General features: G+C 40.6%; 1 protein-coding gene across 5 annotated transcripts in view; it reads right to left on the reverse strand.

Annotated features, from left to right (window-relative positions):
- The window catches only part of IDE (insulin degrading enzyme), a 105,806-nt gene that overhangs the window by 68,086 nt on the left and 25,110 nt on the right, over positions 1-12,610 (reverse strand). For all 5 annotated transcript variants that reach the window (XM_054982787.1, XM_054982789.1, XM_054982790.1 and 2 more), the window contains exons 2-3: positions 3,284-3,468; positions 1,653-1,860 (exon numbers count right to left, since the gene is read on the reverse strand). In XM_054982787.1, coding sequence (XP_054838762.1) covers positions 1,653-1,860; positions 3,284-3,443 — 368 coding nt within the window. In that variant the 5' untranslated portion in view covers positions 3,444-3,468. The remainder of the gene's footprint in view (positions 1-1,652; positions 1,861-3,283; positions 3,469-12,610) is intronic.

Below are 12,610 nucleotides of genomic sequence, written 5' to 3' on the forward strand. Positions count from 1 at the left end.
GCTATATGCTACCATCAGTTGCTGCGCGTGAAGTTGGTGCATGCTACCACAGCCTCCTTCTTGCCTTATTTTATCACTGAACACTTGGGTAGATGTCTCTCATAGAGACCATGGTTTGTGAAATATTAGCTTTTGGGAGACCTCCTACAGATGTGATTTTGGAAGTAATTTTAACCTGTTAAGGGATCCTTGTACTTTCTTTGGGCTTGGCCATGATCCAGCAAATCCTATCCTGAGCCTTGAACCTTCCATTAACTAACTGTAGGTTTTTATCTTCTCTTGATTTTTAAATGGTTAAATGAGACTTAGAAACTGAAAGCTGCACACTTAACCAGTGTCAATAGATTGTTCCGTAAGTCACTGGTAGCCAAATCCTTAACACAATTACTCAAAAGTTCAGTGGACTTAGGGCAAAGGTAAAGGTAGTCCCCTGTGCAAGCACCGAGTCATTACTGACCCATGGGGGGATGCCGCAGCAAGATGTTTTCTTGGCAGACTTTTTACGGGGTGGTTTGCCATTGCCTTCCCCAGTCAGCTACACTTTACCCCCAGGAAACTGGGTACTCATTTTACCAACCTTGGAAGGATGGAAGGCTGAGTCAACCTTGAACCGGCTACCTGAACCCGGCTTCCACCAGGACTGAACTCAGGTCATGAGCAGAGTTTGGGCTGCAGTACTGTTGCTTACCACTCTGCGCTGCGGGGCTCAGTCCCTACTATCAGTGGACTTATTTAATGATAAATATGCTTAAAAGATTTGCAGCCTTTCATCAAAATACAAACATGTCCAATGCAAAGAAGAGCCTTTTCAGAACTAGCTGATCAATATAGAATATATTGAGAACATAAGCTGAATATATTTATGGAACAAGTTCCTCTGTAACTCTTTTACAGCTAGGTAAACAAACTGTAACATGTTAAATAAAACATATGAATTTCTTTATTATGTACTGTACCAGTGTTTCCAAACGTTTTCTTTCAAAGGAGGATCCCAGAAATTAATTCCTCCAACCCTGAGGTACCCCTACCTATGAAAACATTTACAGACCTAAAAAGCTGATGGCAGAGAACACAATTCAATAACTGCTAAATTTTTATCAAGAAAATTTATTTGTAAAGAGCTGCTATATGTACTTGTAAGGCAGTTTACATCGTAAGAAAAAAATGAAGCATTTTCCTGTCTTCTTTGTATTATCTAATTTTTTTTCAAGTTTCAAAATATCAAAATAAAGTTTACATAAAAAGCAAAATAAAATTCACATCCAACATAAATATAAGGTTTACTATAAGTGATATTTAGGCTTGTATATTTGGAATTTTTTTGCAGTACTTCAAAAATTGTTTATTCCATGATTTCTCATGGAACCCAATAATGTACTGAGGAACCCTGGCTGGGAAACATTGCACTATACTACGGACAAATAAAATACAGGCACTGAAAATATATTCCTTATGCTGAGGCTTATTCCATAAACACCTTTCATTTTACTGCTATCGTAACTAAGATGTTAGGTTTTACTTTATTAATTTCAACATTATGAACAAAGAAAAGAAATATACTAGGAAAGAGTGCTGCTGTTTTATATGACTATGTTACTGAGTGCCAGAAGTCCACAACAGTCTTTCCTGGAATAATGTATAGATATTCTTACCTGTCCAGGGCGCCTTCGAGGTGTTCATGTGAAACATCAAAGTAATAGTTGGTATGTTCTCCACTGGTAAAAGCATTTGAACTCCCTGCATGTTCACTCAGAAACTGGCTGTATTCATTTTCTTTGGGGTATTTTTTTGTTCCCAAGAACAGCATATGTTCACAGAAGTGACTTAATCCCGCAATATTAGGTGGATCTGACAGTGACCCTTATGGAGGAAAAAAGTGGAATAGGTCATCCTACAGCATATACATTTTGGAGGGGATTCTGTTTCTGCACAAGAAGTAAAACTTGGTTAATGGCAATGAATGCAAGATCCAATACCAAAATATAAATGGAAGACAGCCACAAAATGCATCAAACCAACTCAGGTTATTTGAAAGCTTCCAGTATTTAGCCAGGCCCTCTTTCCCTTTGCAGTTGGGAAAGTATGCTGGAGGGCTCCTGTTGGTATACCGCTGCTTCTGCATAAGCCTACACTGTAGCTAAAAGTACTGGCAGATCATAAGATCACAAATTAGAGGTGGACGGCTTGCTGCTTTTGGAGGGAAGGTTAATCCAAAGGAAAGAAGTTTAAAACAGCAGGATCCACAAATTGGGGACTGTTTGATCAGTCAAGAAGGAACATCATTTGCATTCTTTACCATGCAAAGACACCATTTCCAGGTCTGCTCTTGGACTTCCACAAAAATTAAACCAGTTCTCTGCTGCTAACTTTTTCATTTGGTGTTCCAAATCTCATTAATCATTCCAACAGTTTTCTTTTTGGTATCACTCACTCATTCAAGTATATATATACTTAATAGGCCTTCAGTACACATTATAGAGTACTGGACTGAAGACTAGCCATGCATTCTTAACAAGAACCTGTCCTTTACTTAAAAGCAAATCCCACTGCAAGGTTTACCACAGCTTAAGTCCTATACACAGAAAATTGTGTAACTGTTTGAAAATTATTTCTTAATCTGAGTGCATTTTGTGCCATACACGTCCTTCAGTTTAACTCAGGTACTGGGAGTTCTCAAAAAAGAAACTAAGGTTTGTTTCCTCCCTTCATTGAACCTTGTTGCAGAAATAATTTGAAAAGCACAACGAAGATAATGCCCACGTCATGGGGAAAGGAATTCAGGAACCTGGGCCAACTGGGAAAGCTCTAGTAAGCATCTGTCCCCTCACCCCTTTTCAGATACTTTGAAAAGTCCAGAGCTTGCTTGAGAGATGAGCCAAAATGCTCCTGATCTTTGACTCTTGACCAGGTTTGAGCTATGTCAGTATTGTACCAGCAGGAATCTTCTTCACTGGGGTAGGTCATTGAGATCCTTGATTACTTTGTCCACTGAGCACTGACAAGGGAGGAGACTGAACAAAACCACTGCCATTCACTATGGGTAAGCTGAGTTCTGAGTCAGTTTCAAAATCACACCAAAATCTGAGCAGGAGGGTGGTAGAGAGTAGTGTCATCTTCCTCCTTTCTCTTTATTGCGTTTTGTAGTAACTGCTATGTTAGTTTTATTGTTGTGTTATTGTTTTAACTTATGTTGTCACCTGCTATGGGTCCCACTCCCATATGGGTGTGGGAGAAAGGCAGGATATAAATACTTAAAATAAACTCAAAGTGACTGATCAAATACCTATGTGTACATCAAGTGCAGCTGAAGACTTGTCTGTAGTGGGGTCACTGATAAGCATTGCCCTGATGCCATTTGCAAGTTCTAGCCCACGATATTCTCGTTTATCCTCAGGTGATTTGATAATATCAGTTGCTATCCTTTTGATGGCTGGATCATTCATTTTGCTGTGTGTCTGTTGCTGAAGTCTAGAAGAAAAAGTCAAAATTAAAACTAAACTCCACTCAAACAATCTAAGATAGGAACTAGGAACACTAACAGTTCTAAAAATCCAAGTCTATCACATTCCGTTATAAAATTCATCACCCATAGTTCAACACTGAGTTCACCATGCTTAAAAATTCTATTGAAATCGTGCATCTGTAAAGCTATGTTGTCTTGTAGACAATGAAGTTAAACGGAATCTTTCCTTCCCAAGTGAAGTAATGCTGGAGAAAACGGGCTGGATCCAGAATAAATTTTCCACCAACAGGAGGGGAAATGTAGTTTCCACCAATTTCCCTTCCTGCTGCAGACCCCCCCCCAATTTGCCCTTTATGCCATTCTTGAGGATCCTCTCCATAGGGCAGCATTTTGGAGAGATCAGTGGACTGCAGAGAGACGGGGGAGGAAAGTTCTGCTCCACTGACAGAAGTGCCTTCCATTAGCAGAAAACTGGATCCAATCCAGTATGTTCTTCAAATGGGACACTGGAAGAACAGCATGATATCTTCAATTTACCAATTAAAATGCTTCAAAACACCTTCCTTCTCTTTTCCTAGACTATTCTAGTCTCTTTCGTCCAAATTTCTTGTACTTTCTTGTAAACTACAGTGCTGAGTGACTTCCTTCTAATGTCCATTCTTGACAGTAACACCACCTCAGTAAAATACTTTTAACTAAGTAGAAAAACTCAAAAATACTAAGTGGAAGAGAACAGCATTACATTATGACTGGTCCAATTATGTTAATATAAAACCTGCCAATAATGTTCTAGTAACACTCTAGCAGCAATTATACTCTAGAAGAGCAAATTTAAAAGGAAAGGCATATGAAGACAGAGTTATATATATTCTGTGCTATTTGCTCAAAAGAACAGGGAACAGAAAAGACAAGCAAAACAAGGATGTGGAAGAAGCAACAAGTACAAGGAAACTGGGTGTAGCCCTGGCTTGTTAGGTTTCTGGGTTAAAACCAGGAGCATATCAAATTAAAACCACCCATTTAACATTATATTCCTCCTCTGCAATTCCACTCCCCAAATGTAACAAGATGAAAAAATACCTTTTGACCTGTACCTGCTATACCTGCTAGACAGTGTCCAAATTCTAAACTATACAGAAGAATCCACCCATATAGAATAGGGTGCCCCGTGGCACAGTAAGCTGCAGTACTGCAGCCCAAGCTCTGCTCACAACCTGAGTTCGATCCTGGCAGAAGCCAGGTTCAGGTAGCCAGCTCAAGGCTGACTCAGCCTTCCATTCTTCCAAGGTCGGTAAAGTGAGTACCCAGTTTCCTGGGGGTAAAGTGTAGCTGACTGGGGAAGGCAATGGCAAACCACCCCGTAAAAAGTCTGCCAAGAAAACGTCTTGATGCGGCGTCCCCCATGGGTCAGTAATGACTTGGTGCTTGCACAGGGGACTACCTTTACCTTTACCTAGAATAGGGATACATTTTGAAACATTGCATTTCTTTAGTGATTTTTTAAAATAGCTAGTATAAATGTTTTTACATTAATCAATTAGCCATCTGCTAAAACTTATGGCAAATCAATGCTGTTTATTAACACTCCCAACTGCCAAATATTCCATATTGACCTTTTATGTCAGCCTATCTAACTTCAGCCATTGTACATGCCATTTTTAGACAGAGTACAGATGTACCAGTGCTAACCTATCATTGGGGGCAAGCTCAACCCTATCATTTGAAGTCAGTAAGAGACAGTTCACAGAAAAAGTTGGCAGCTCAAATATTCCAAGGAGTGATAAAGTTGCATATACATTAAGAGTCAAACTGGGTAGCCAGGGCTCTAAAATTGGAGGTCTGCAATATCAAATATTGCCACAGTTACACAAAAAAATCAACAGTTCACTAGGGCAGGTGCCAATGTAAAATGAACAACAGGAAATAAATTATGTGGCACAGGTGTGAGAAAGCAGTATGGCCATTATTGACCACACTGAAGGAATTTGGTGCAAACAGCAGCTGGTTTTGTTTATTTCATTTGTTCGTTTTTATTGATTGTTCATTTATTAATTGCCTTTCTACCAAACCAGTGCACTGAGCTGTGGACAAATTGATTTCCACCTCATCAACATTCCATATAAAATTAATACAACCGCAACCAAAGACAGAAACTCAAAATTCAGTTGAGCGTTGCACTATATAGACAGACCAGAGACCACTGTCTTAATTAACACTGAAGATGCTTTGAAACAAAGCTTTTTAACCCAGTTCGGATTTGAAGGCTTGGATAATGCTTAACTTTTAGCTTCAAGATAAGGCATTCCAAAGTTGGGGAAGGGAGAGGAAAAGCCCTCCCACTCGTATGAGGGCTCCTCTCAGAAGTACCCTGGATGAACCTCACTGCTCAGGCAGGTTGGGTGGAGGTGGTCCTTTAGATATCCTGTGCCCAAGCTATTTTCGGCTTTTAAGGGCTAGTACCAGCACCTTAAAGTGAGCTCAGAAACAAATTAAGGTTCATTCATATTACTTGCCCTCACTCCACTATCTTCAGGCACCAACTTAGTACCTCTACCACCTCCCTGGAATTTACTAGAAGGCAAGGCAGAGGTAGTTTGTTAGCATATCGGTGATGATGTGCCACAACTTCTTGGATGATTTCTCCCAGCAGTTTGATGTAGATGTTAAAAAGCACAGGGAACAAGCTCAAATCTTGTGGATAGTTTCAAGTGAGTAGTAGTGTTGGTCTGCCTTAGAACAGCAAGATTTGAGTGCACTGGGACCTTGGAGACCAACAACATTTGTATCTGAAGAAGGGCGCTCTGACTCTCGAAAGCTTACACCCTGAAAATCTTGTTGGTCTCTAAAGTGTCACTGGACTCAGATCCTGCTCATCAACCTTGTATTACTCCACAGGGCAACAGCCATGGGGGGCCAAGCATCACCTTCTGGAACCTGACCATAAAGGAAGAAGCAAAACAAACACAATACAATATCTCCCAGGCCCACTTTGGCCATTAAGTCAACTTTATACTACAGTTGATATTAAAAACCACAGAAGAGTCCAGGAATAAACAGGGATACTCTCTTCCTTCCAGTTGACTGGCAAAGATAACCTAATAGGTTGACGTAAGCAGTTTCTATTCCATGACTGGGTCTGAATCAGACTGAAAAGGATCCAGATAATCTGTGTCATCCAAGAATACACGTTGCTGCTTGGCCGCTGCTCTCTCTAAACCCTTCCTTGAAAATGGCAGGTTTGACCCCAGGCAACAGTTTTTTTAAATTTGCATTTCCTGTCCCCCCTCCCCAGAAGCAGTCTAACTATAACCTCCTTCAGGGTTTCTGGAATTACCCTTTTCCCAAACAGCTACTAGTAACAGGTGGAGCAGCCTAGTGTCCTCTCCCAAAGGCTCTGAGTCCCTTTTTGTCAAAATAAAACAGACTGTCACATACAAGTTATATTAATCTTCCACTTTCAGATCAAATGACTTTTATATACATTGCACAAAATATGCAAATGATTTGCATATAGGTAGGTAGGTAGTCCCCCTGTGCAAGCACCGAGTCATTACTGACCCATGGGGGAGTGTCGTATCATGACGTTTTCTTGGCAGACTTTTTACGGGGTGGTTTGCCATTGCCTTCCCCAGTCATCTACACTTTACCCCCAGGAAACTGGGTGCTCATTTTACCAACCTCGGAAGGATGGAAGGCTGAGTCAACCTTAAGCCGGCTACCTGAACCTGGCTTCCGCCAGGATCGAACTCAGATCGTGAGCAGAGCTTGGGCGGCAGTACTGCAGCTTACCACTCTGACTTGCATATACATTACAAAAAATACCATATCAAGAGAACGACCGGTTATATTTGTGGGACCAGAGATTACTTGACTACCCTACGTTCTCCTACAAATGGACCTTGAGCTTGTTTAGAGGTTTTAGCAGGGGAGCGCATCTATCGTATACCCTTGACCGAAGAATGGTACACTCCTTCTATCTGGGATGGTCATCCTCTTCCACCGAGCGCGCAGCTTCGGGAGGGATGCACATGGAGTGGTGAGGGAGGAAGGGGACACCCGCCTAGCCAGCCAGATCAGCCAAATCAACCCTGGTGATCAATGGGGTGACAGATGTTGCAGCCAGATCGCCCTCACATCCAGAGATTACTTGAGACAATAATGAAACGTTTGTCATGGCAGCCACTTCTGAGCTGCTCTCACTAATGGAGCTTCAATGTGGATATTTAAGTTCCCCAGAACTTGGAATCTCTAACACTGAGACCAAACCAGCCAAATCAAGTAAGGAGTCTAAGAGAGGAATTCCTTTGGTGCTCTAATCTGCCTTGAAAATCTGGTGACTGTTAAATTGCCTAGTAAGTAAGATGGTATCACAACAAGGTGACTTTGCCCTCCATCCCCAGCCACTATTTGCAGCCAACAGTTGCACCCAGAAACTTGGCAGACAAAGTTGTAATAGTCCTATCCCTCTTCCTTCATATAGCCATGTTTCGGTAATATAAGCCTAATATGCCCATTCTTCCAGGATGATAAATTGTAGTTTTATTGGTTACTGACTTGGCATTCAACAGAGGCGTGCCTTTATTTTGTGATCTAGGGACTAACTGGTAATCTTGTTGATGTGTCAACTGCCTAGCAGGTTCTCCAGCTAAACTGATGCAGGTGATATTGCATCTATTGTTGCAGACTCCTGAATTTTAGCTCAGGAGGACTTCATTGTTTGTGCTGGGGCCACACAGGGAAGCACACTCAAAATTCATGGCCTCATGGCAATGATGCAACCTTTTTTTGGACAACAGGTAAAAGGTCATACACAGGAGTTCCTCTGCACCAGCAGAGGTATCACTGATCTGACTACCAACATCATCTGAACAAAATATATGGATATGGCTGACATGGATACGGCCCTTCACAATTGTCAGAGGGCTATTTAGAGCAGCCTCCCCCTGAAATCTAAATCCTTTGGAGGACTTATGAAGTAAATTTAGAGACAGTTCTGCTGATAACCCATCTGGTTCCTGGAACTGGTAGCTCTTTGGAACTGTTAACAAAAGCATTGCATAGGGCCATCTTCCCTGAACCTGTAGGATCCCATTTGCTGGATTTACTGAGCAATCTGGGCGAATGACACGGGTTTGGAGATAACCTGAGCATGAGGTAGAAAACTCATGCAATGGAGCCAACAAATATTTTTACTGGGTTACCATTGCATCTAACTGAGCTAATCCAGATGGGGCAAGTGCCCTAAAGTAAAGACACAGGAGAATAAGATTTCAATCGCTCATCACTGTAGAAACTGCTTGGATCCAATCCCACTTCGACAGTACAGTTAACGTAGCTATTATGCCAGAAGCACTGGAATCAGCCATTTGCCATAGTTGGATTGATCCAGTACATTTTCCTTGAGGATGAGAGCAGAATAATTGCAACTGAACACATGCATGTTATGCCTGTGCTTATCATGACTGGCTATGGCCAGCATCAGTGAGTTTTGCTGGCTTTTAACTAGGGGCATCAATGCTTCACTGGAGGTACAGAGTCCTGAGAGTAATGAAAAGAAGGGGGTACTCTGGTTTCTCCTTAAAAAAAACAAAACAAAACCCAAACATACTGTCCAAGGATGATTCTGTCAATAATAGACCAAGGATATTAGTTAAACATGTAGTAGCAGAGCAACTCTCATGTTTCTTAGATGAAGAAACAAAGTTGGCTATATGACTAACATTCTTACAGGTTTCTGGTGGATGAGCAGTATTTCTGTTGGAACATCTAGCAATTGGGCACTGTAGATTTTAGACACACACTGAGTTGGGGCATCTGGGCTGCTGCCCCAATCTCTTGTTATTTGAATACATTTAGAATGTTATAATTGGGAAGGCTAGTTCAGTGCTACAGGAACTGACTTGTGGTTTCCCCCACAAATGCTGTTTAAAATCTATATAAACCCATTGAGAGAGATTATCAAATATTATGGAATTTGGTATCATCGATGTGATGATGATACTCAGCTCTCTATATAATTGTGTCCAGTGACACTGTCACAGACCTGAACCAGTGTCTGGAAGCTATGGATGAAGTTGGAGAAACTGGATAGATCAAACAAAATAGAGGTGATACCGATCAATAACCACAGTTGGTACATCTGTTCTAGAGGAGGTGGCATTCATATCTCATGAGCAATCTCCTAGACCCTGAATTACACCTGGTGCTTACATATAAAGGTCTCCTTGGCCTGGACCCAACTTATCTTACAAACCACCTATCCCTGTCTGAACTCCCAATGCTGGCTGTGGTTATCACTTCTATATATTCTCAATACAGAAAATGCGATCATCAGGCATGAAGTCAGAAGTTGTGTCCCTGATGGTATTCTCAATGGACTGCAGATCTTAGTTTGTGTGGCCTTTGGCAGCCAAGATGAACACAAAGAACATTATAAAACTTCTAGCCTGCCCTCCCCGCAAGCAGGTTCTGGGCAAGTTACCATAATTTTATTGGCAACTGTGGAGTTTGTGCCATTTTTGTTGAACTGAATAGTTAATTTATGTGATTTTAAATAAATAGGGGGTGTCTTTACATAAGTTTCTTTGAGCTCAGAAAAAGCAGCCCACAAAAGTCATACACGCTAGCACAGAAATTGAGTTGGAAGCTAGAAATAAAGTAGAGATGGGTCAAAGTAGAAAAAAAGATAAGCAACTTTCTTTCAATCAGACAGCAACAAACCCAGTATTCCCATAGTGGCTCGGGAACATCTCAAAATAAAACAGTGGGCTTCATCTAATCATACTGCGGCTAAAAGTTTGTGTAACTGGTACTGCATTGGCTGAATGGCCTCTGAGTACTGATATTATGAAGTTTGGCAAAAGCACTGCACTGAAATTGTTGCCATTTACCTCTTGATCTATATTAAAAATCATTCCTAAATACAAAGTATTGCAGACTGTAACGAACAGCAGAAAACTATAGTATGCTATATTGCTTTGATGGTTAAAGAAGTCAAACCCATACCATACCAGATTTCTGCACTTTTAAAAAATCCATTATTTCCCAGGAGAAGCCACTAGCTGTGAGTTTCACATCAGGTGGAAATCAGGATGGTATAACTTCTCACCTACTGGCTGATAAAAGCATGAGATTAGACTGATCCCATCTCCTAACATGGCTTTTGGTCTATCTTTTCCTCCACACATTATCTGTTGCCCTTGAAAACTAATCTTAAGGACAGACATTGAGGAAGAGGGTTGAGATTGTGACATCTTCCTTAAAGCAACAGCAACAATAGGCATGCCAGCCAATAACAGCCAGTCTCTATATGATCTATATGGTACATTCTCATTGATACATCTGTTAAAGTTATGTAAATGTAACTTCAGTCGTATTTCATTCATTTGCTCAGTCATTCCATTTATGTCCTCTGAGCAGCACAGGACAATGTACTTCAGTGTTGTTATCCCAACCCTCATAACAATCCTATGAGACAAATTAGGTCAAGGGAATGTATGTGGCTGGCCCAAGTGAACTTTGTGGCCTAGGTGGGGGTACAAACTCAGGTTTAAACCTTGTGGAGGGACTGTGGGACCCAGTGGAAGCACCTCTACTTTGCACGCAGAAGGTTCTATCTTCAATCCCCAGCATCTTATCTGCTGCACTGTCCTTTTACTTAATGTGAAAGACCTCCACTTGAGACCTTGGAAAGCTGCCGCCGGTAAACAATACTGGCCTTGATGGATCAATGGTTTGTTTCAGTATAATACAGCTTCATGTGTATTCAACACTCTAGTTCCACTATACCACACTGGTATCGTTACAATAGTATTCATGGCAATATGACAGAGATTCCCTCCTTGTACTAGTCAGAGACAGTTAGTTCGCTCATCCTGCATGGAGATAAATTCAGAATGTACCCAAGACTGCAACATTACTCTTGTTTTCTGATGTTTAAACGTCTCTGTAATTTGGGAATTGGGATTGTTTAGTGTATTTAATTCAGTGCCAGGAAGTCACAGACTATACCTAGCAATCAATACTATCTCGTAAACTGAAACGAATCAGTCTTACTATAAATTACTTGCAGTTACAACTGGAACTGCTTGAAACCTTTAATTTTTACAAGCCTTTTCTAAGTATACAAATTAAAGCACCAACAAACTAAACTATAAAAAACAGTATCTGTAACTCATGAACCTCAGTCAGAAATATAAAATATTTGGAATTACCCATTATAATTGTCTTTGAAAACTTGAAACGAAAAACTATATGTTATTTTCATTTTAGTAATAAAGTTTTAAAATTTACCACTTCTTTCTGCATTATGCTAGAACCTTAGTTCTTAGCACTAGTTCAACAGTACAGAAAAGTAGGAAAAGCAAATTACTCACTGCAGGCAAATCTGGGTCTCTTTTATACAATACAGAAAAAGCACTACTAAGTCACCCATGCTTCGGTTTTCCCCGCTCATACATAACAATAGGCTTTCAGGGTGATCAGTTTTCCTGGCAAAGGAACTGTCTTTTAAAACATGTGTGAGGCAGAAAGTAAACATGTGCAGATTTTCTCAGCAACTAATCCCAGAGGGCACCTTTAAGACTACTGTGGCGTTGGGGTTAGACTAGGATATGGGAGATCCAGGTTCAAATACCTACTCTGCTGTGGAAGCCCACTGGGTGACCTTGGGCTAGTCACACACTTTCAGGCCAACCTACCTCACAGGGTTGTTGTGAGGAAAAAACAAAGGAGATGAGAACTACTGAGGAGAAAAGTGGGAACAAGTTTTGTTATTCTATCATAAGTTTTCATGGAATAGAACCCATTTCATCAGATGTACACAGTAAGTTCTCACTAAGTAGATATTTATAAGGATAGGAAAAAGTAAACAGAAAGGTTAAGCCGCCATGAAACGTAAGGTCTATGGGTGTGACATAAATATGTAAAATTCAATTATAATTAAGGAAAGTATAGAGACAATTTCATAATACAGTAACTGGAGATAATCAGCTTAGCAAAACAAGGACATTTATGTTAACTTTTGTAATGACTAATGAATCCTAGGCTCTAATTAAGTCCGAAGGAGATGGTATCAAGCTGTGCAATAAATTCTAATTCAGCATTTTTACAGCAGAGTCCTCATTTTAAGCTCTTTTGCTGGAGAAT

This window comes from Eublepharis macularius, chromosome 6 (assembly GCF_028583425.1).
Source record: "Eublepharis macularius isolate TG4126 chromosome 6, MPM_Emac_v1.0, whole genome shotgun sequence".
NCBI classification, from domain to species: domain Eukaryota; kingdom Metazoa; phylum Chordata; class Lepidosauria; order Squamata; family Eublepharidae; genus Eublepharis; species Eublepharis macularius.